This window comes from Polypterus senegalus, chromosome 5 (assembly GCF_016835505.1).
Source record: "Polypterus senegalus isolate Bchr_013 chromosome 5, ASM1683550v1, whole genome shotgun sequence".
Lineage (NCBI taxonomy): Eukaryota > Metazoa > Chordata > Cladistia > Polypteriformes > Polypteridae > Polypterus > Polypterus senegalus.
In genome coordinates, this window is record NC_053158.1 from 191,615,270 (window position 1) to 191,636,967 (window position 21,698).

Sequence of the window (21,698 nt, forward strand, 5' to 3'; positions counted from 1 at the left end):
TAACATAAAAAAAATCTCAAGACATATTGTACTCAAAGAATTAAAGTTATTTTCATAATCCTTGTGTTCCAAAACTCCTAAACATAGGAATACTTTAATACAATCTGTTCAGGGAACCCACAAAGAAGGCATAAAAATGCTGATCGCAACTATATTAATATCAATACTAATAATTATAAGACCAAGATGACAGATGTTATACACAATAACTAATACATCTATTTTTTCAAAGATCATACAAAATCTTAAAAAAGTAAATATGGAAAGTATACCACACAATTTTTACAGTCATTTTAAATTGTATATGGCTTAATAAAATGTTGCTGCCATTCATTAGAGAATGCAGGAAAGCCAAGGCAGAGCAATGGTAACTAGACCATTCATACTAAGGAATGCTTCCATACTATTCAGAGCACTTAAATTAGTAACTGAAGGTAAAGATAACAGTAAAAATGAATAAATACTGAGATTTCATGTATTCAAGAATGAACCTCACTGTTTAGTTTCCAGCTCCTTCACTGTCTCTGTGGAGTTTGCTTGTACTCTCTCTGTTTAAATGTGCTTTCACAGGTTACGCCGTTTTTCTGTCTCATCCCAAATACGTACATGTTTAGTTTAAGTGGCACCTGTATATTGATAATATATACAATTGTGTCCAGTGAAAGCCTGCCTTCTTGTCCAGAGTTGTCTGGAAGAAGCCATTCACCCTAATACTGCTTCTTCCAAAATGATTTACATTTAAGTTAGTCTCCAAAGTACTTCTTTCACCATCACTGAATATTTTTTTTTTATCTATTTGCAATACTTATATAGAAAACGTATCCTAGCATGTGGTTGAATTTTATGCTTTTCTAGCTTCACTTTTTCCACTCAGTTATAATAACATCTTATGATGTCTTTTTACTTTTGAAAGGCGCAGTTCATTCAGTTTTTCCTTGTACTCATAATAAACAGTCGTGGTCTCAATCTATAGCTCTCCGCTGGTGCTCCTCATCTCTGTATCCTATTAACATTTTTAACAGGTTCTGTAAACCATCTCCATGTAAACAGTGATGAGAACACTAGGGTTATAACTTTTTTTTTTTTTAATGAGAGTTACTTTGCAATTCCAGGCTTCCATTGTATAAACATATTGTATATTTGTACTTCATGTGTTTAAAACTTTACATTAAACTAATTCATCAAATATATCCATACTGACATGAAAAACATCCAAGTTTATATATAGGAACTTTTTCACTCTAGGGTATGTGCTCATCCACTTAATGGAGTGTCCTCTGTAAATAAAACCAACTTATTTATTGTACTTCCATCCACATCATGTTTAAATATTTAAGAAGTCCAAAGGCCCCTGATCACTGTGGGATCACAAAATAATCAATAAATCGTAAACCTATTGTTTTCTGTACTTAAGCTAATTTTGGACCCTTCTGAATCTTATAAAGTGCATTGTCAAAAGCATTTTGAATATCAAAGTAAATAGTTTTATGCATTTTATCATTAAGTATTTGAGTTGACGTCTTGTTTTAGTCCAGTATGCAAGAGTGAAAGGGAAGGTCTACAGGATGGTAGTGAGACCAGCTATGCTATATGAGTTGGAGTCGGTGGCACTGACCCGAAAGCAGGAGACAGAGCTGGAGGTGGCAGAGTTAAAGATGTTAAGATTTGCATTGAGTGTGACGAGGGTGAACAGGATTAGAAATGAGGACATTAAAGGGTCAGCTCAAGTTGAACGGTTGGGAGACAAAGTCAGAGAGGCGAGATTGTGTTGGTTTGGACAAGTACAGTGGAGAGATGCTGAGTATATTGGGAAAAGGATGCTAATAATAGAGCTGCCAGGGAAGAGGAAAAGAGGAAGGCCTAGGAGTTGGTTTATGGATGTGGTGAGTTTGGACATGCAAGTGATGAGTGTGACAGAACAAGATGGAGAGGACAGAAAGATATGGAAGAAGATGATCCACTGTGGTGACCCCTAACGGGAGCAGCCAAAAGAAGAAGAAGATGCAAGTAAAACAGTATATCCCATATGTACAGTCATTTTGTACTCTAAACAAATCCAAATTGTATTATGTAATATTATCTACTATTGAATTCTGCTCTGTTCTTGTAATATAATTTTTTTGGACTATTATACTGTATTGAGGATTACTTGTGTTCTGTTCTGTGTATTATATTGTATTTACTCCTTTTTTTTGGACTTCCACTGCACGCCCAACCTACCTGGAAAGGGGTCTCTCTTTGAACTGCCTTTCCCAATGTTTTTTCTGTTTTTTCCCTACAAGGGTTTTTTTTGGGAGTTTTTCCCTGTCTTCTTAGAGAGTCAAGGCTGGGGGGTTGTCAAAAGACAGGGCCTGTTAAAGCCCATTGCGACACTTCTTGTGTGATTTTGGGCTATACAAAAATAAATTGTATTGTATTTTGACTGTCCATTAGCATACTTTACAGACAGTTGCTTTTGCATTTTTTTTCTTTAAATGAATTTACCGGTGATGCATCTTAGAGTTACTGATATATAATTTCCGCGCTCAGCTTAATTGATTTTTTCGTAAACTGGGACAAAGTGAGCTAACTTTCTCTCTTTCAGAATTTCCCAGGTTTGCAGTAACTTCTGAATAATTCATTTTAAACAGTTCCCAACACATTTGAGTGCAGTAGGATACATGTGATCAGTTCCTAGTGATATTTTTCATCTTATTAATCTAAGTAACATATTTCTCTCTTTAGCATTTAAAATATTTATTATTTTCTTAATGTTACCTTACCCTACTCATAGTATGCTTCTGAGCTGTGATGTAAGTGAAAAGTGTGAGCATTTTCTATGCCTCTTTTTTTATATTTTTCATTACTTTTCTTAATAAAATGCACCCCTCTTTTATCACTGCTAAATACTGGCATAACCTTTTAAGGTTAATTTTTGCATAATTAGTATTTCTTTTTTACTGAAATTGTTGCTGTCTTCTGTTCACTGGCCTGATCACTTTGCTGATCCAATGATGGCATTTATTAGGTATACTACAAATTTTGATATTAAGTTATCCTGTATTACATTTAACATTCTTCTAAATCTACCCGTATATTCATCAGCCATCCTTATACCTAATTATTTGTCCTTGTCTATTTAATTTAAGGTTAGCCATATCTCTTCTTTGTAGTGGCACTTTATTATAATATATTTCTCAGTTGTTAGTGCATTCCAAAAGTCAATTGTGATGTGGCCAGCTGTATTTTCAGCTCTTGCATCTTCTCTGGAAAATGTATTTGTGTACAGCTGGTTACAATACCTATAGTTGGACTGAAGTACTTTAGCTTAAGAAGACTGATCACTTGTGAAAAGCCTTTGCTATTAACCATGATGATTGACAACATGTCTTGTTCAGTCATTGTGCCCATCCTCTGTCTGATATCCTGTGACCATTAGTCATCCATTTTTCCTTTCAGTTTGGCCTTGCTGACGGCTGCTGATTACAGCACACCATTACACAGTTTGTGTAGTTCTCATCACTCTTTTGCTTTACATCTCTTCCAAACTAAGTGATGCTTAGCATGTTTTACTTTCACTGATTGTTCATATTCTGCTTACAGAAGTAGTATTGTGTTGCTAAAATTCTGCCCTTATATAACTATTTAAATGAGCAGCATATCTCATAGTATGTATTCATTGGGCAGAAAGCCATTTCAGGTTCCCATCACCTATTTTGAATTTATTGTATTTTTGATAAGAGTAGTCACTTAAAACTCTGAACGCAACTGTAAAATCGGCACTGATAGGTTGAGAGCCTAAGCCTGTCTTCTGAAGCATTTAGTCAGCAGTGCTAAGCAGAGCACCCCCCTGCCACTTTTTATAAATCATAACATTCTCATGTTAAGCTAATCCTTAGACTATAGATAGTACTTTATTTGTCACAAGATGGACAAATACACACAAAAATTACAAAAAAGAAGAAAACGTTTGACTTGGTGAACAATAAAGGATCACATACAGTAAGGCATTGTAAAGGCATATTGCTGTACATATGAAATTTCTCTAGTACTGTTGAATAATGCTCTGGCTGAAGGTACTCCATGTTAGTGTCTCAGAGAGATTGTTATAGAACAAATAAAGGGTGTCACTACCCACATTCGAACAATGCAGTCTCCTAAGAAAAGAAAGTATCTTCTCTTCCCTTTCTTTCAAAACTCCTCTATGTTAGTAGGCCAGTATAGCCTGTTATTGATGTGGGCACCAAAGTACTTGTAGAAATACAACACCTCCACATCCACTCCCTGGATAGTGACCGAGCATAGAAGCTGTTTGGTGCGGCAAAACACAATAGCCAGTTCCTTTGTTTTGCTAATGCTAAGTTGCAGAAAATTCTTTCTGCACCAAGAAACAAAGTTCTTCATCTTACTCCTATACTTTGCCTCATCCCTCTTGTAAATAAACCCCAGTAGTGCAAAATCATCAGAGAATTCCTGCCAGTGACTTGACCTGTTGTTATATTCATAGTCTGAGGTGTACAGAGTGATGAGTAAAGAAGACAGGACTGTTCCTTGTGGTGCTTCCATGTTGCTCACATCCATAGCTGACAGTCCTTTAGCCTTAAAGTCTGTGGTCTGACGGGCGGATAGTCCATTATCCAGGTCACCTTAAGATCATCCACCTGCACATCTAAGAGTTTACCCCTTAAAAGAGATGGCTAGATAGTTCTGAAGACATTACAGAAATCATAAAACATAATCTTCACAGTGCTATCAGCAGTGTCCATACGGGAATAAGCCTTGTAGAACAATAAAGATAACTGAACCATCCATTCCATTCTTTGTCTGATAATAATAATTATAATAATGAAACTTTTTATTTATAGAGCACCTTTCCCATGCTATAGTGGGTCCAAGTAGTCTTTTACATGCAGTCTTTACAGTATATAATCTATTCCAGCAGCACAGAAAGCAGGGCAGGAACCATTACATTCACTAACACAACCAAATGCATAACCTTCACTGTGTTGCTCTGCTGGCCGATATAAAAATATTTTATAACCAGTAATGGCGAATTACATGATAACGTGCAGTGAATACACTTGACTTAAGCATTCCTAGTTTTCATCCTCTTTCTCTGTACGTTTAACATTTGTTTGCTCACAGGTTGATGCGCTTGCTGATTCCTGAGCAGCTCTTCTTTTCTCCTCTGTAGCGGCCCACTTCTTCTCTTCTTTCGTCGGCATCTTTTCACGTTAAAACTGTTTAGGTCAGTGTTTGTGTTGCAATTACTTAGTATGTTTTCTTTAATTTTTCATTTAAGCTGGCACTTAAGTCTTCAATCTGCCTCAAGAATGATTTAAGATATGAAGAGGTAGGGGAAGTGACAGCGAAGCTGGTAGGGATGAGAACTGCGCCCATATGCATGCGCTTCAGCTGCAGAGAGTTCCATCCATCCATTTTCTAACCCGCTGAATCCAAATACAGGGTCACGGGGGTCTGCTGGAGCCAATCCCAGCCAACACAGGGCACAAGGCAGGAACCAATCCTGGGCAGGGTGCCAACCCACCGCAGGCTGCAGAGAGTTGATTCTACAATTAAATAAAAAGAGGAATAACATTGGAGGTCAATCATCACCCCAAAAGCGGACAGTAGACATCACGTAGTATATGTGTACCAAATTTCAGTTCAATAGGTCAAACGGTTTGCGAGCTACAGGCGATTTAAAATCCTCAACAGACAAACGAACAGCCACAGTAGCGTATTATATATAAAGACTGTTTGTGAAAGAGTTTTTAAATGGGCATTCACCATAGGGTAACTGAAATGTGGAAATCTGCATGAAGATGAATGTTTTCAGTGGTTACGTTTTTTGCAGAGCAGCCGAAAGAAGAAGAAGATCTTTAAAACCCATCTTGGTGACATATCTAGCGGTACCGTGTAGAGTTTGAACATTTTCTGTTTAGGCTATTTGACTTTTCTCCAAGCACTTTAGGTTCCCTCAACTTTCTATAGATGGGAAGGGTTTACTGTGATCATGTGATGAAAAAAAAATTCAGTACATTCAAATTAAGACAGAGCGTCGTACAGTACTGAAACTATAATATTTGAATGGTTAGCAATTGTGTTGTTTTGTGAATTGTATTTATTAAGAAATTTATTATGGCAGACTGAGAGAAAAAAATGGCGGCACGGTGGCGCAGTGGTAGCGCTGCTGCCTCGCAGTTAGGAGACCAGGATTTGCTTCCCGGGTCCTCCCTGCGTGGAGTTTGCATGTTCTCCCCGTGTCTGCGTGGGTTTCCTCCGGGTGCTCCGGTTTCCTCCCACAATCCAAAGACATGCTGGTTAGGTGGATTGGCGATTCTACATTGGCCCTAGTGTGTGTTTGGTGTGTGGGTGTGTTTGTGTGTGTCCTGCGGTGGGTTGGCACCCTGCCCGGGATTGGTTCCTGCCTTGTGCCCTGTGTTAACTGGGATTGGCTCCAGCAGACCCCCGTGACCCCCCTGTATTCGGATTCAGCGGGTTAGAAAATGGATGGATGGATGAGAGAAAAAAAATGCAATAGCTTCCATTTATTTGGTTAAAAAAGATCTCTCAAGCAAAATGCCAAGGTAGTTGTTTTCTTTTGAGTATATGATTTTTTTGACCTATTTTTGCAAAACAAAACCGTCAGGCAAGTTGTCTGGAAAATCTGAACACAGCAGTTCGTGTCCAGTGAAACAGAAGTATATCCAATGAGACTTTCAGATCATGTATGATTTAATTTCTGGTTAGTCTGCAACATGCCATCTGTTATTTGAGTAGAACATCAGTACAGAAGCCAAACATGCAGGCTGTTAGCTGATTTGATGTCACTGGAATTTTCCATGTTTTTTGAACATGGTTATATTTTCAAAGTTTTTCAACCATTTAGTTTTATGTTGTGCACACGTAGTTTTTCTGTGTGCTATTTTTATGAATTATTGTGCTGGTATTCTAAAATATGCATCACAGATTCTTGCAGCTGAAGTTTATTAATCATTTATTTATTTTCCTAATCCACTTATTCCAATTCAGTTACATCAAAATTAATTATTACACCAGAACAAATGCTGTGTTCCATTTAAACTGGCAAGACAGAATTTCTGAGTTCCAAATAGGAAGTTTCAAATGGAACGTCCCCACAAGTCAGATTTCCTACTGGGAAAGCTGGGAGAGCCTTATCAGTCTTGACCTCAGAATACAAGATGGCTGCGCCGTGCATCAACAATTAGTGAAAGCTGTAGTATAATATTGTTTATTAGCACTTCTATAAATGTCTCATTAAATCAGTTGTACACACAGTACTGCCTAATGTCTATCTGTAGACGTGTTGCTACAGTTTTTGGATACACGCACGATCAAACGCGCAAGCTTATGCATAATACAGCGTAATGTGTTTTTATGAACTTGTGCAGTAGATGTCTGCATTCCGAAAGAGCAACCACAGCAAACATTTTCCTGAAGGTGACTATACTGGTTTTACTGGAATGTGGTCAACTCAGGTGAGATGTCATTCCCAGCTCTGACATTTCCATTTCTGACGTAAATGGAATGCAGCATAACCCAAGATAGAAAACCCATCCATTTCAGGGTGCGTTTACACATATCAGTATATTCAATCATCCACATTCAGGTTAGAGTCACCAGTGAAGAAACTGAGTGTACAAAGTGGAAATAAGTGCTGATTGCATTTATAGTATGTTTTTTGCATCTATATTCAAGTTAAGATTATTATCTAAAAGAGTTCCTAAGCATTTACTGTATATTCAGTCATTATTTCTGCCTCTTCCCAAAACAATGATAGGTGAACATGCAGATTTCTGCCTCTCAAAACAAATTATTTCTTGGGTAATTTTGATATTCAGAGTAAGATATTACTTATTGTTCCAGTTTACTGAACAGTCCACATGAAGTGGTTGCCCTATACCATCCTGGTGGTACCATTGCCCATAGGAACCTTTTACCAAGCACTCCTCCATCGTTCAGATGTACAATGAATATCAAAAGACTTCATACCCTTTCTGAAAATTCAGTTTTTGTTAATGTAAAGGTTGAAATTAACATGTTACACGTTCAGTACAACCTTGTCATTAAGAATAACTGTAGTTAAATGAAAAAAAAAAATTTAAAAATAGTTATTAAAAAAAATACTTTGGTTGCTTTTGTTCCTACAAAAAAAGTAGGTTTTTAATTGTGCTCAGATACTAAATCATATTCAAAGATAATTGAACTTTGTAATTTGCAAACAATTTGTAATAGTAATTGCCAGGTGTAAAGAATGATAAGACTAGGTCAGAATAAGGTTTAGGGTCCCAGAGGATGTGGCATTTAATGCAGAAGCCCAAATGTGTAATGAGAACTGTGGCCAATTGTTAAAATGTCAACAGTTAACTAATCTCTGATCAGTACTTGGTTGAACCACCTCTTGCAGCTATTACAAGTAGCCTTTTTGAATGTGCTGTTGTTTGGACAAAATGATAGATTCTTCATTGCAAGACTTCTCAAGCTGTTCCAAGTTAATTGGGGAGTGATGGTGGACAGCAATTTTTAGACTTCACCACAGATGTTCAGTGGGGTTGTCAGGGCTTTTCCTGGGTCATTAAAGGACATCGATTTTCTTTATTTAAAGCATCTGGATTATTTCTCTAGCAGCATGCTTTGTATCATTATCCTATTGAAGGACAAACTTCATCCGCAATTTAAGCTTTCTGGGAGAGGGGAGCAGGTTTCCCTGCTGGATGTGTCTGTATTGTGCAGCGATTTTATTCATTAGTCCTGACCAGATTGCTTTTAGAAAGCATCCCCATAACATGACACAGCAATAACCAGGGTTTACAGTTGGAATAGAGTTACCAGGCTGATACTAGTGTTATATTTGCGGAAAACATACAACTTAGTTTTCGAAGCCACAAAATTTGCTTTGGAACTTGTTAAATTGTGAATTTCTTCTGTCTATGCTTCTCTATATTTATACCTCTAACTTTGAGTCCTCCATTATCTTCATTTTGATTTGCTTTGCTCTACCATACTGTTTGATCTCAGCAGGTGAGTTGGTATGGTAATGCACTTCACCTGAACAAAGTTAGTTATTTTTATAATTTACAGAGGGTATAAATACTTTTTTTTTTAAACTAAAATTTAGTTTTCAAAAAGACTTGAAAATAAAACTTTTATGACAAATCTTCTTGAAAAATAATTGTGCCAAATTTCAGCAAAATTGGTCCACTGAGAGCCTAGTGGTAGACAGACAGACAGATGGGTGGATGGATGGACAGGCAAACATAGACATACATAGTCACTGTGAGCACAGTAGGGGTTTTCACATTATATAAAAATGCACCTAAAAATGGATTGGTAGAAGGAAGTAAGCACTTTAACTTTTATTTGATGCTTTGGTATACAGTAAAATGTAAAAAAAAAAAGTAATGGCTGCTTATCAGTTAGGCAAAACCAAACCTTGTTACACACTGTATAATGTCATAACTGTTTTTGTTGTAAACAGAAATATGAGTTTCCGAGCTGAGCTGTATATATATATATATATATATATATATATATATATATATATATATATATATATATATATATATATATATATATATATATATATATATATATATATATATATATATATTTATATATAGTACCTGCGAAATAATACAGAGTACACAACACGTTTTTGCCCCATTTGGGGCTTATCAGGTATACGCAATTTTGCTTCCCTTGGTGGGGATCAAACCTCAGATGTCTGTGCATTGTGTACTCTTTGTATTAGCAGGTAATGTATAACAAATCTATGATCTGGTTTTTGCTACTGAGAGGATGTGGCAGATATCTGTTGACTGGCTGACCAACCTCAAGCGTTACCTGGTAGGTAACCACCCAGATATCAGATTATGATCAGACATATGCTTATGTTCCTTTAGTTTAGCTGGTTTATTTTGTACATAAAGGAAGGAGAGTGAAAACCTTTCAGCTTGCACTTGGTAGAATGGCACAGTTCAGCATCCATTCATAAATCTATTTTCCACAGCCAGGTTCAAGGCAGTAACCAGCTCTAGACAGAAGAGTAGTCTTATATGGGCCCTTTGTCTCCACTCCCCTTCAGCCAGAGAATTTACTCTGTAGTTGCCACCAGGGCAGTGAAGTTGGAGTTGTGGAGTTGGAGTCAGAATCAGAAGAAATTATTGGGTTACTGGAATCTGAGTCAGAAACAATTTTAACGACTCTGACTAAATGTGAATGTTAATCTAATGTGTTAAAATGTACAATTTCACATATTCAATACAAAATGATAAAATATATTATATTATATATATATATATATATACAGTATATTATATATTATTAAAAATAGATTCTCTTTTTAAATCTGTAATTTTACAGAATTGCTACAGCCTTTAAACCTGAACTATAACAAGCTGAAGTGCTAAAAAATAGCCTGATGATTCGCGCTGACAGTGCTGAAGTGACGTGTATCTTGTTTGTTATTTGCTTTCAATCACTATAGTAAATATATTTGTCTAATTACAAATAGAGAAGTCAGAGTTGTAGTCGAAGTTGCTGGTACCAGAAATTGAGGAGTCGGAGTTGGAGTCGAAGGTTTTGTGTACCGACTCCACAGCTCTGGCTGCAAATTATTATAATGTGGAAAGTGTAAGGAAACAAATGCATTAAGGAAGCTGATTGCGCACAAGGAAAACTTGCAAACTCCACATGGTGTAGCACATTGCTTACATTACTGCATTCCCATTCTCCTTGTGTAACTGTAACAGTCCCAGCTGGGATTCTGTTATATGTATTTTAAAAATCCGTTTCTCATGTTTTTATTGTGTTTGCCCTATAGTTAACACGGGAAAGAGTATCAGAGAAGAGCAGTGTGTAAAAAATGAATCGTTGTTGCTTTTGTCTATTCACAATGAAAAATATCCCTTACTGAGAAGTTAAAAGGTGACAAAAACAAATATGTGCTGAATTATATGAAAAAATGATGTAAATCTTTTCCATGTGTCTTGAAGGTCGGACGCTTTTATGTAGTAGTTATTACAGCCTCTTGCTTTTATTGTTTACTCTGTTTGCATTACATGCTTTGTTTGCTACTCATTTGTCATATGGGGATGAATGAAAAGCCGTTTTGCTGTTTGTTGAAGAACAGCCTTAAGCTTTAATGTCCATCCCAATATACAGATTTCATTTTGTTAAGGAATTCATGATTCACTACAACAATATATAGACGTACTCCTTTTGTTTTCTGATACAATAAATCAATGGAAAAAAAGTTATTTCAGCATATTTGATCACTTTATGCCTGAAGGAATTTTCACATATCAGATTAAAAGAGTATCTGAAGACAGAGCCACATGGAGGAGAGAACTGTGCCTCAGACTTGTCTGAGTACGTGTTACGTGATTACGATAATAAGCTGTTGTCTTATGTAAACACACATGCCACATCAGTGCAATGTTCTTTTAAATTCTAATGTTTCATTTTTACTTGGATTTCTTCCTTGTGATGCAGAAACCTTAAACTCTGTACTTAAAGACATTTTCTCTTAATATGCATATACATTATACTATAGGTGTTTGACCCTTCAACAGATTGTTAGAATTATTACAACAGTAGAATTATACATGAAAGAAGAATACTGGCATCCAGTCTAGGAGTGATTCTTATAATGTGCCTATTTCACCCCATGTCATTAACCAAGGAATGGACTTAACAATGTAATTCTTAAAGATAACTGATAAGACAACTTTATCTCAAAATATATTTTTTCTATTGAATTTCATGAAGTGAGAGTTTCTTACACAAATGAAGAAATAAAAAAGGATCTTGTAATTTCAGAGAGGCTTTTGAGACTCAGAAAACACAATGAATTTCATAAGTACTAATATTACTGACTTCTTTATTTCTAAGGTATTTAATGCATAATATTTTATTATTATCTTTATTTTAAAGGAAGTGTTATCATGTGATGCCACATAAAGTTGAAGCTGTGCTAGATCATGCATTGCTTCATGGTGATAAAAATGAAGTGCCTTTTCTGGGTTGGCGCCAGGTTGAAACATGCTATGCCAGGGGACAACTAAAAAAATGTCATACCTGACATTTCTGGGGAGGCTGTCTGAAAACAAGCTTAAGAAAGTGAAATATTTGTTCTGGCCATTATTTCCTGTTCTAAAGTATATATTTCCTTATTAGAACTATTTAGACCAGAATTGACCATTCAGTACAACAAGCTTGTAAATCGTATTCCTCTAGTTTCTCCACAATGACATCAAATTAAATTTTGAAGTTTCTGAAAGTCCTCTTGTCCGCCACATCACTTGGTCACTCATTTAATTATTTTATGCCCCCTGTTCGCTTCACTTGCCAACCACCCACCCCCGGCCTGCGCTATGCTCCAGCCACTTCGCATGTCTGCCACTTGCGTATGTAGATTTCACTTTCACCAAACAACATATCTTTTAATTCTCGCAGATAGGCCTCATCATTGGGAAGAAACACTACTTTTCCCTGATGGCAACACGAATTAGACAATCTACAAGTTTCTGACTAAATCTGAACAATATATTCGATCTCATTTCACAGTTCCATTATTTCACTGAGTAATAATTTCCGTTTGTTTGCACTAATGCGATTTTTACTATCATTATTTTGAGACTTTAGAATTTAAGTACTTTTATTATCTCTAACCTGCTCTGCATGTGTATTGCACCAACGTTTTTGAATTCTTTACGACGTTCTACTTTGTCATCTACTCTTTGTCTTTTATTTCCGGCCCTGGGCATGGTTAAATCTCTTGGCACAAAGTCTTGTCTCGCAGGACTTGAAAGTATCTCTCTCTGAAAAAGTCACGGCTCGTCCCAGGCTAAAAAGTCTTGTATAGAGAGATGTTATTTTTGTAATTTATCTCTGAGCTTTATACATTTTTTTTTTAAATCTATTAATTTTTGATTTTGGTTTCCAGTGTTTTGAAGCAATATATGTTTTGGGATTGTTGTGAGATTCACTCTTGTTGTTTATTTCTATTATGGTAGATTGGGCATCATTGATATCTGATTCGTTCTTTAACTAAAATGGTTCATGTTGTAAAAAATAGCCCGGCCACAGACAGACCCGACTCCAGATGTCCAAAACACACACACACACACATGTTTTATTCACACTATTTACAATATTTACAGATTTGGCTCAGTCCTTGTTTCTTTTGGCCGCCTCCATTCCTCTCTCGCAAGCTCCGTCCTCTTCCACCTGACTCTGGTTGTCCGAATGGAGTGAGGCGGCCCCTTTTATCTTTCCCCAGATGTGCTCCAGGTGCACGATGACGAATTTCTGGCAGCACTCCCCAGTGTGGTGGAAGTGCTGCCCTCCAGGGTTCAAAGGACCGTCCAGGCACCCAGGGAAGAATAGTGCCGATCTCCCGGTCCGTCCTTCCTACAGGCGTCCCGGCAGGGCACAATGTGTAATTAGAGTGCTGAATTTTACTGTATAGTATATATTGAATATTACCAAAAGCCATTTCGATCACAAATAAATGCTTTATATCATACACTTTTTGTGGTCTTTATCACAGTTCCTTTGTGGAGATTTTGGAGAATGTTGTTTCAGGGCCACTTGTAGGGTTATTTGTTAATTGCCAAGCTTTGCAACATTTTACACACATGAAATAGAATGCCTATCCATTTATAAATATTCTGTTTCAGTTTTTTTTTCCATGTCATATTTGCAGAGAATCAAAGGTTATTTCAGCAAGCGCAAGCACTGTAGGGCCAGATAAATGCACTTAGTTGTCAAAATCACATACCATAAATGTTTCTGCTCTAAAGGGCACTCCCAGTTTATCTGAAGATCCAAAATAAGAAGAGTAACAGCTGCACAGGATTGGCCTTTAATGTTAGGTACCTCACCTGGAAAAAACGTTGAACAAGTAGGTAGGTAGATAGGCCTTATAATCTCTGAAAGTAAATTTGTTTGCAGCAAGACATAAAAAAGTATATTTTCCAGTCTGATCTCACACCTAATATTTACAACAGTAAAAATAAAGAATTCTTGAAGTGTAATGTGTTATTTGTCATACCAATTCAATCTAATTAAATCCTGTGGTTTTATTTTTTTATTTTGGGTATTGATGTCAGGTAATACATCGGGAAAGAGTTTCATACTGCTTGCAAAAACTAAACATGAATGTAGCTTTTCCTACCAGAAAAATCTGTCCTTCCATTTTATGAATCCTGTAACAGTAAGGCAGGCAGTGACTCATAGAGTAGCCAGTGCTATCTGTCTTACTATTAAAGCCCTCGTAGTTCATTGTTGGCCTTGAGCGTCCAGAGCCATTCCTGACAACATCTGATACAAGACATGAGCTCAACCTAAATGGGTCAGCCAATCCAAATTATTTGTCATCCAAATAATTTCACTGCAACTGCAATCATTTTCTTTAATACTATAATGCTGGTTTATAAAACAAAATACAGGGCTATTCAAAATTAAAGAACAGATTTCAAAAATTTATTTCAAACAAACTGTATAAGACATAAACATATTCCGCACCTCACTGGATAGAGGAAAGTTCAAAGTTTGGTCCTATGGTCCTTGAGGTTGCATGCACTCAACATGAGCACAATGTGTAGCATGACAAACATCAAAATGGTAGACCATTTCTTGCCACACCCAAGTCATCTGGTTCCTAGTTGCTGAATTCACAGCTTCCTCAATTCAATTTTGCAAATTTTGAAGATCAGTGGGCATAGGTGGAACAAACACTCTTTCTGTATTGTACCCCTATAGATAAAAATTGCAGGGCCTAAGGTCTTGAGACCTGGGAGGCCATAGATGATGAGCAAAATCCTGTTGTCCACATCTTTCAATCCATCGTCCTGGAATGGTGAATGGTGTCGTTCAGGTAACGGCGGACCTCCAAGTGGAAATGAGGCAGGGCACCATCTTGCATGAAAGTGAAGTCACTGAAATCTTCTTGAAGTTGAATTTTTAAACTTTGAACTTTCCTCTATCCAGTGATGTGCGGAATGTGTTTCTGTCTTATACAGTTTGAAATCAATTTTTGAAATCTGCTCTTTCATTTTGAATAGCCCTACATTAGACAGTATAAGGCATAAATTAATAGATCGATTTCACTTACATATATTTAAGTTATTTAACTTTGACAAATCTATACTAATAAAAGGCAAAGCCCTCACTCACTCACTCACTCACTCACTCACTGACTCATCACTAATTCTCCAACTTCCCATGTAGGTAGAAGGCTGAAATTTGGCAGGCATATTCCTTACAGCTTACTTACAAAAGTTGTGCAGGTTTCATTTCGAAATTCTACACCTAATGGTCATAACTGGAAGGTATTTTTCTCCATTAACTGTAATGAAGTTGAGCTGGAAAGACGTGGGGGCGGAGTTTCGTGTGACATCATCACGCCTCCCACGTAATCACGTGAACTGACTGTCAACGCAGTATGTAGAAAACCAGGAAGACCTCCAAAAAGCGCTTAAGACATGCATTATATAATTGAGAAGGCAGCGAAACAATAAGAAGCGAGCGAGTGACATATACTACCATATTCATGAGTGCTGCTACCTCGGAAAGAAAGCAAGGTGTAAACCTAAACTTTAAATTAAGTTCATAGACAGGCTACCGCTGGCGTTTCACATGCCCACAGGTAATGCGGGATACAAGTTTAATGAGAGGACGCAGGATATAAACGAGAGTTTTGATCACTTTGTAACTAAGTTAAAATTGTAGGTGAAGGGGTGTGCTTATGCAAATTCCGAGAGACTGTGTTTGTGGGGGATTGACAGTTAAGGAGGGTTGGGGAATCGCGTCATCATCTCCCCTCCCATTTACCTCATTTCGCTTTGAGCTGAGCTCCGCGGCTAACGCCGTCTTCCGAAGCAACTTCGTCACACTGCCATCAAATACTCACAGAAAAATCCACAAGTTAATACACACGCTGTCTCTAGAGTTCTAGAATCCTCCAGGCACGACTTACAAAAGGTTACATTGACAATCGTGTTACGTTATTTTTAAAATCTTTCCTTTTCTTAGCACAAGCACAGCTGAGAAGCTTTGATGCATGTGCTCCATAACGCTTAAAAATAATGCATTTAATCACACTTTGCATTACAAGCAAAGGGAGCTTTTGTCAATGCATGATTTCCTGGTACACCGATTACATTGATCAGCGCATCCCGATTCATTTTACCCTCGCACCACCTTAGTTTGAGAAGAAGTATGAAAAATATGAGGTTAACACAGAAAACAGATCACCAATTCAAGCTTTATGAATAATCGATTCGCCATCAATAATTGTTTTGGTAAAGCCATGTAATCCTTCCATTTTATAATTTTTCCGCCACTAGCCATGATTAAATGAACGGTAAAAAGTAAGAGCGCGAGGTGACTTATTTAGGCAGGAATATATATGACAGCAACACTCATGACAATGTCAATCATGTTACGCTATTATTAAAATGTTTCCTTTTCTTTTCATTACTTCTTTAACACACTACTTCTCCGCTGTAGGCGCTGGTATTTTGAGAGATATATATATATATATATATATATAATATATGAATGACCTCCAAAGAGCGCTGAGACTTTTGATATCATGAACGTGTGTACAAAAGGGGTCTCCTGCCCAGCAAAAGTCGAGCAGCCAGCGCGCGCGCGTAGCTGTGCCAGCCTTTGAGACGCTGACTGCGCTTCTGCCTTAAGTCAAAGTGAGCACTTTTAATTTTTTTCTTCCTCCCCCTGCGCTATAGCCCAGACAAGTGCAAACACGGGACCCCTTTTCTACACCACGGCAAAATAATATTAAGGCGATTCACACTTTCTTTTGCACGTATACGATTATGAGGTCCTCAGCTTGGATTATGAAGATACGCACAGGAGTGGAGGACTGACAGTGCCATCACAGCCGATTAATGGCGGGACGCCTCACCAGTCTACACAAGACCCACCGCGACTGTCCCCAAAAGGCGATCATAACGTCAACGAACACATCTCTCTATACTATATAAAAGAAAAAGGCAACTTTCCTTTCTTTACACCTTTTGTCCTTTTATCCCAAACCAAAGCCTTTCTCTCTTAACACTGCAGAGGACACAAAACTAATTTTCTTTAAATGCCGGTAAGGCACATTACCAGAGGCAAGTATACATATACAAGTGACCGCACAAAGTTAATATTGATTAATTCATTGATTAGTGATACTCATTTGCTTTATTAGTGAGTGCAGATTTTCAATTGCACTTCTTTCCTTAGAGCTAACACTATTTGTTTTTATGTTGCTAAGTGATGGTTTTCTACCATGCTGGTTCTGATTTCACACTGACTGTCAGTTTTACAAGAAATATGTGAATGGAGGCAACACTTTGACATGAACAATGTCCTCTGTAAGCTCAATTTGTGGTGTTTTGCTTTGTTTGGTTTGTGAATAATCTGAGTTCAGATGAACAGGTCTCATTTAGTTCAATAAAACCCACTTTGTCTAATTAGACTGAATAACATCATCTATTAAACTGAAATCCATCAATAATGTGAAGTCTGTTCTTCCAGTTCTTAGTTGCATGATACTAGAGTATATCCCACTAACATCAGGAGCAAGGCAGAAATCAGTTCTGTACATCGGTGTATATATTTCATACACTGGCAGTGAAAAGTAGAATCCCTTTGAATAGTAAGGTGCTGAATAGTTGCAGTCTTTGAACTAATCACAGTCTCTCATAATTCCCAGTTACAGTAATGTATGACTGATTCAGTTCAACCAATCAATCCATCAGTTATTTTAAGTTGCGTCATCACAAGTCTCTTTACACGGTTGATGACAACACACTGTAGCATTTAACAAATTTTAATAGTACAGCAAAATGTCAGAATTCAAGCTTGCTTTATTTTAATAATAAACAATTAAATCTTGATAATGAACACATGATTACAAAATAAATGTAAATGTAATGGACCATCATTCTATAATACAAACCAGCTCAAGACACTCCACAGGTATTGCACTTAGGATCACATATATTAAAGACTGACATGTTAGTTTTAATGGTTTAATGTCCTCCAATAAAAAAAAACCTGATGAAATATTGTTTTTCTGTTCCTGAAATTGTTTTTTTAACATTTTAACTTTATTTGTTCATTTTCCCTATTTTGAACAAACCAATCGCTTCATTCATATTTATATCTTACTGTGCAGGTTCGCTACCAGTTCTTTTCATCAGTCTTCACTTTGCCATTTTACCAGTCTTACTGAAAACCACAAAGTAACTGTACATAATAAATGAAATTAAAGAAATCCATAAAAATGAACACTTTGAAAGGAGAGCATATTTTCGGACACCACAAAAACCACAAGAGAACATATTTATTAAGAACATAAAATAAATTACAAATAAGAGAAGACCATTGAGTCTTTCTGGATTGCACATTTCAACTGACTAGCTTCAGATGGGGTGAATTATTCCTACAGTTTACTTTAAGTCAGTAGCACATACTGCTTTTCTCCTTCTGAAATAATAGAACAGATTTCAGGATAAAGTATTGGTAATATTTTTCATCCTTTAGCCTCATTTGTTAATGTTTCATAAATGCAGTAAACGTATGAATTTGAATATGTTACTGAAGTCTAATTTGGTCTTGATCAAAGAAAAGTGTTGTGTTGGAATGTAAAGTGTGGGGCAATATGAAAGAACGATGACACATAAATTTAATCATCATGTCTGTTTTTAAGGAAATATACACTAGAGTGGTTGTACTAGTTAATGAGGGCAAAAAAACTAGAGAGTGTGGTGCACTTGCTATATAAATAAAATGTGTTATTATTATTATCTATGGTTACCAACTCCCTGCCTTGGGTTTACTCTACTTTTACAGAGTAAAATATAAAGCAATTGAAATCTTATCGAAAAACAGCTATGTCTTTACACCTTCTCACATTAGTCATGACAAGTGAAGATCTACCAGATTTCATGAATGTTCATATCCACATCTTGTCCTTAAGAGTCTTCGGAATTAACGTCATGAATATGTTTAATGTGTTATTGTATGAGAAGTTGTTGGGGAATGATAATTACCATGGCGTATATTTTTAAAAATGTTTATATTGATTTCTTGTAACTGACATCATTATGGCAATTAAGACAATTCATGCTTCATTTGGATGAAATTAAATTTCTGCAATTTCTAATATAGGGTCACACATGTCCTCGACACATATGTACTGTTTATGGAAACAGTAATCAGGTGAACACTAAATGGTTATCAACTTCAAAGCAAGTGCATAATTATTTTTGGTTTTAAGGTTGTATTGTATTGTTAAGAATATACTACATCTAACATATTAGAATATTCTTTTAACTGTGTGTTGTGAACATATCATTTTACAGGAAACCTGGTGAAAACATGGACAACAGACTAATGAAAAGCCAAATCCAGAAAAAAAATCTTAACATTCTAGATTCTTCAGCACCCATTAAAGGTAGGCATAAAAATATGTAAATAAAACAATTAAAGTTAATAAAGAAATGGATGACATGCATATGGCCTTTAGCATTATAGCTTTCTTATTTTATGTGCATTGTACAATGTGAATCTCTTATCAGCTCTGTCGAGTCTGACAAACATGAGGAAAATATGAAAGTGACCTGACAAATGTAGTCAAACTGATTGGACAGCTGTAGTGATTGCTGGATAGATTAAATTCAACTTATATGCACCGTTAGCTACGTTACCTGTCAAAGGCAAGTAATAGAGTAATTCAAAAATATTTGATATTTGATCTCTTTTGCCTCAGTTGTACTGTCAGCATTGCTCCTATTACAGTCTGCCTTGGTCAGTCTCTCTTTTCTCAGTCGCATTCTCATAAAGCTTCACATACTATGTCATTTTGAGGTAGTTGCTCCCCTCATGTCTGCTTTTTGACTACCGCCAATTGAAGACAGGCCTCCATTACCAACTGTAAAAACAATGTTCGTATTCTTGCAAAAACTTTCTGTGTTTGAAGGTGACACTCAGTGTTCTTCCTGTACCATTCCTCAGTATCTTCATGTGTGTCACACTCTCTTGCCCGGCGCTTTCTGTCTCAAAACTGACCAATCAATTCAAAGCCAAACTGAGATTGCTTTGGGGGACTGGACTCACATGCACACACGCACACACATACACACAGATTGTTCCATCTTGTTATACAGGGTGTCCCAAAAGTCAGTATACACTTCCTTTTTTCTAACATGGCCACCGTTACTGGGGAAAATTACCTGGAGATGCTGCAGGAGTTTGCTGTGCCACAACTTCAAGTGAGGAGTGACCTTGCTAATGTCTTTTTTCAACAAGATGGAGCCCCTCCCCACTTTGCCAGGTTAGTCAGAGATTTCCTGAACATCAAGTTTCCTGACCGATGGATCGTTCGAAGGGATCCCCTTGAATGGGCTCCATGCTCCCCTGACCTTACACCTTGTGACTTTTTTGTGGGGCTATATCAGAAGCAAGGTGTATGCCACTATGCCCCGTAACCTGTCACAGCCTGAGGAAAGGATCCGCACAGCCCGCAGCGAGGTTGGAGAAGAGGTGCTGCAAAATGTCGGAGAGGCTTGCGTCCAAAGGTGGCTGAAAGTTGTCAACAATGGAGGCACTCATGTGAAGGTATACAACCAGTCTTCAAGTCGTTGTAATGTGATCGCAAGCCTAGCAAGTAAAACTGCAACGACTCCTTTGTTGATGCTAGAAATATTAATAAACTCAGTTTCTTGTGTACTTTTTAGGAATTCATTAAAAATGTATAGTGACTTTCGGGACACCATGTATAATACCTATGTAACCATCAGATTAGAATCCTCATTTAAACATTTTCTTTCAGTTCAAATAATAATAAAACAGTAAATAGTTAAGAAAAACATGGTGACTCAATGGTTAATATTGCTGTCTTACATGTCCAAGGGAGTTGGTTTAAATTTTACAGACATTCGAGCAAAAGACCAGGGGCCTCATGTATAAACAGTGCATACACACAAAAATGTTGCGTAAGTCTGTTTCCACATTCAAATCGCGATGTATAAAACTTAAACTTGGTGTAAAGCCACGCACATTTCCTTGGTAGCTCATACCCTGGCGTACACAAGTTCTGTGTTTGGTTTTGCAGACTGGCGGCACCCAGCGTCAAAGCAGTGCTACTGTTCCAGTGTGGTTTCCCTTTCTTTTTTAGATGAACATCCCTGACGGGGCTTTATAAGTACACTGAAATTAACTGCATATTGTTTATTAGTTTAATGCATCTGATTGTAACCTGTAACAATATAATGGTCCACGGAATGGCCAAACTATTCCAAATACCATAGCTGCTTTAGCGTTGCTACTCTCACTGCACCTTCTTTTTCTTCTTTCAGTTGCTCCTGTTAGGGGTTGCCACACTAGATCATCTTTTTCCATATTACTCTCACTGCACCACACGGAGCAGCTGATCGGAAAGAGAATTATCGGTATACAGCAATCAAGCACATGCTGCCTCAGCCATGCTGCCTATTTGTACTGCTCTCACACGGCAAACACTTCAAAACCTTTCCTGTACGGACCTTGCGGTTCAGAAACAGTTTCATTCCAAGAACTATAAACGCACTCAATCAGTCCATCAAGTGCTCCTTATAGAACTGTTTCTACTTATAAGTACAATCACCTCACTGTAAACTTGCACTACAGTTATAATA

At 37.0% G+C, this 21,698-nt stretch overlaps 1 protein-coding gene across 5 annotated transcripts in view; it reads left to right on the top strand.

Moving 5' to 3' along the window:
- The window catches only part of znf438 (zinc finger protein 438), a 138,684-nt gene that overhangs the window by 90,183 nt on the left and 26,803 nt on the right, over positions 1–21,698 (top strand). For all 5 annotated transcript variants that reach the window (XM_039753847.1, XM_039753850.1, XM_039753848.1 and 2 more), the window contains one exon: positions 19,386–19,477. In XM_039753847.1, the coding sequence (XP_039609781.1) occupies positions 19,402–19,477 (76 nt within the window). In that variant the 5' untranslated portion in view covers positions 19,386–19,401. The remainder of the gene's footprint in view (positions 1–19,385; positions 19,478–21,698) is intronic.